Below are 3,147 nucleotides of genomic sequence, written 5' to 3'. Positions count from 1 at the left end.
GGGCGGGGCGGGCGGGCGGGGTGATCGGAGAAATCGTAGCCACAATCAGCAGCAGCGGAGCAGCAGCAGCAGCAGCAGCAGCTGCAGCAGCAAGCAGCGGCCATGAAATAAACTCAAAGATCCACCACAGCCACCACCCTCCGCCTCCACCGTCGAGCCGCGATCGCTGCCGCCCGCGACGCCGCCCGCCGCGTCAGATTGCCGCGACGCGCGCCTCGAGTCGAGTCGGAGAGCCGCGCCGCACCAGCAGCAGCATCAGCACCAGCAGCACCAGCACCAGCAGCAGCAGCAGCACCAGAGAGAGGCGCAACCTGCCCGACGCCGCCGTGTCAGATGCTCCCGACGCGCGTCTCGAGCCGAGTCGCAGAGCCGCGCCGCGCCAGCAGCAGCATATGCACCAGCAGCAGCAACATCACCACCAGCAGCAGCACCAGAGAGAGACAGTGCAGTGTGACAGCAGCGCAGAAGCGCTCGCAGAGCGGCGCGCAGCGCCGCGCGCACGCCACGCCGCGGGCGGTCGGACGAGCGCAGCGTACGTCGGCCGCGAGCCGCGTCGCCAGCCGTCTCGCGAGAGAGCGGCGCCGGCGCGTGCGCGCAGCAGCCGCCGCGGCAGAGACGAGCCGCGGCGACGGCCGCACAACCGATAACTGCCGGGGGGGGCCATTGTAGCCTGTCTGCTGTGAGCGCGAGTTGTTTTGTTTAAATTCTTTTCGCGCTCCTGTGGTGCGGGCGACGGCTTCTGAGGAAGCCGTCGCCCGCGCGCCTCGCCTGTCGCGTGAATCGTGTCGTGCGACTTGGATCACTGCACTGGCGACCCTTTTTTGTTTGAATTCTTTCGCGCTAAATCTTCTGAGCGTGTCTGGCCGACGGCCTCATTTTCTGTATGGCCCTCTTCGCCGAGAAGGAGTCCGCCGCCGCTGAGATTCAGCTGGAGCTCGTGCGACTCAGGGAGCGGGAGGTGCATAGCCACATCTAGTAGCCTGACGATTGCAGCGAGCCCACGCCACACCGCCGACCGCTCGCCGCAGCTCAAGTTCCTGGTCAGCCACTTCCACTCCCTCTCGACGGTCGTCTCCATCTTCATCGGGCTCGCCAACCACGCCTTTCTCCACGGCATCCCGCCGTGCCCGACTCCCGGCGAGGGCTGCTCGGACGGCATCGCGCTGCAGTCCGCCTACCAGGTGCTCACCGTCGCGTCGCTCGGTCTCTTCACCGTCGCGCTCGTCGTCGCGCTCATCTGTGCCACGATGGGCTGGCGGCTGGCGCTCTGCGGCCCGCCTGGCTCGATGCATCAGGCTGTTGAGGCCCTGCACCAATTCCGCGGGCAGACCTCCCTCGCCCTCGGCGCCGCCCTGCTCGCAACGTTTGCTGCGGCCGCAATCCACCCGCTCATGCTCCTCCACCACAGCGACCTCGCGCACCGCCCTCCGCGCGTCGTGGCCACCGCCTCCTCCGCCTCCTGCGCCGCCTCTGCTGTCGTCACCTGGCTCGGCGCCCGCAGCGCCATCGCACACTTCCGCCTGCCCGGCGAGATGCGGACGCGCGGCTACTTCACGTTTGGACGGCGGCACCAGCTGGCCGAGTCGCGGAGCCGCGGCGCCACACCGGGCAGCGGCACGCCTCTGCGCCGCTGGCTCGCCCGCCTCACGCAGAGCGTCTTTGGGGCGGCGGTGGTGAGGCTCACGGAGCGATTGAGCGGGACGGTTCCTCAGCCGGTGGGCAGGACGGCGCCGCGCCTCATCTACGAGCTGCAGCGGCCGCTCCTAGGAAAGGAGTCCTCCGGAGAAGGAGGTGCCTCGGTCGGCGGAGCCAAGGCCTTACCCGCGGGCGAGCCGGGCGCGGGGTGCGGCGACTCGCCTGGACCACACGCCAAACCGGCGCCGGCGCGCGTCTGCTCGGTGGACGCGTCGGCGATGGCGCTGCGCCGAGCGGCGCACCTCGTGCAGCAGGGACGGCTGGGTGAGGCGCGGACGCTTGTTCGCGAGATTCTCGGCGTGCTCGAGGCGCGCGACGCGAGCGGCCGGGGCGCGGGGCAGGCCTGCGAGGACTGCGGGACAGCCGGGCGGGCCGGCCAGACTCGCTCTCTTTTGTTTCTTTATGGTGTACCTGTGTTAGTGCCAGTGCGAGCCAGTCCCGTGCCCAGTGTTGTGCGAGGGAGCTTTGTTGTAAAATTCTTTATGTCCCACCATGCAGACCGCATCTCTCTCTCCTCCTAGTCTCTCTCTCTGTGTTGTGCGAGACGTGAACCGCCCCATTCGCTCTCACCTGCCTGGCAACCCTGTCTGCACTTCTCGCGCGCGCGATAAAAGGACTCAAGGCCCCAAAGTGCGAAAAAAGAAACAACCCGAAACTCGGCGTTTTGCCCCGGCACTCGACCGACTTGGCGGACCATCAGTGTCGGCCTTGACCTTCGTGCCGTTGGTGATGGCGGACGTCACCGAGGACCGCGCGACGATGAGTCCCAAGCTTCGCGGGCGACTCCTCGAGTGCACGTCCTGCGGCTTGATGCCCGCGTCCAGGGAGAAGCGTGGCTGTTGCCACAATTTGGTCGCCGGAACGGACGGCGACGTGTCGGCGTTGGTGACCTGGGTGTGGAACTCGGAATTGCCACAATTCGCCGCGATGCCGAAAATCGTTTTGGGCCCGGACGTCGACACTTCTGGTACGACCGACTACAAGTGCAAGAGCCTCCACACCTGGGCGATGATCTACAGGCGCAGCCTGCCGCCTGCGCCCATTCATTACCACCCGTTAGATCGCACGGCACAGCATTCGGGATGCCGCTCACTCCCCGCCACACCGCACGCTCTGGCAGCCTCTCGACTGGGCATGTGTGCAACCAGCCCGTCAAGAACTGTGAGAGTCGTGATTTCTTGTTGGTTAATAAAAATCTCTCGCCCGTCCTTCTCTCCGTCACGATCGTGATGCGCCAGTCGTTGCTCGTTTTCGCGATGCTCTTCACCGAATTCTTCAACGAGGTTGACGACTACTCCACGACGTCAGCCATCGAGACGATGTTTGACTTCAAGTGGGACACGAGCTCGATTTTTCGCGCAACTTGGAGCACTTGCAACTTGGAGCACTTGGAGTGCAGTCATTAGCCTCGCAACGATTTTTTTAGAAAAGGAGTTGCGGTGTTGATCGCCG

At 65.6% G+C, this 3,147-nt stretch overlaps 1 protein-coding gene across 1 annotated transcript; it reads left to right on the top strand.

The window, feature by feature from the left end:
• Positions 1-882: 882 nt before the first annotated feature.
• EMIHUDRAFT_444540 (hypothetical protein) lies at positions 883-2,100 on the top strand (the record flags this gene model as incomplete). Its single annotated transcript, XM_005773634.1, has 2 exons — positions 883-958; positions 1,029-2,100. Coding segments are annotated over 2 exons (1,147 nt in total), but the record flags the coding sequence as incomplete, so codon positions are not given.
• Between the last annotated feature and the right edge of the window lie 1,047 nt (positions 2,101-3,147).

Source organism: Emiliania huxleyi (genome assembly GCF_000372725.1).
Source record: "Emiliania huxleyi CCMP1516 unplaced genomic scaffold EMIHUscaffold_332, whole genome shotgun sequence".
In the NCBI taxonomy this organism is placed as follows: domain Eukaryota; phylum Haptophyta; order Isochrysidales; family Noelaerhabdaceae; genus Emiliania; species Emiliania huxleyi.
The sequence above is the reverse complement of the archived record's forward strand: the minus strand, read 5'-3'. Positions and strand labels throughout refer to the sequence as shown.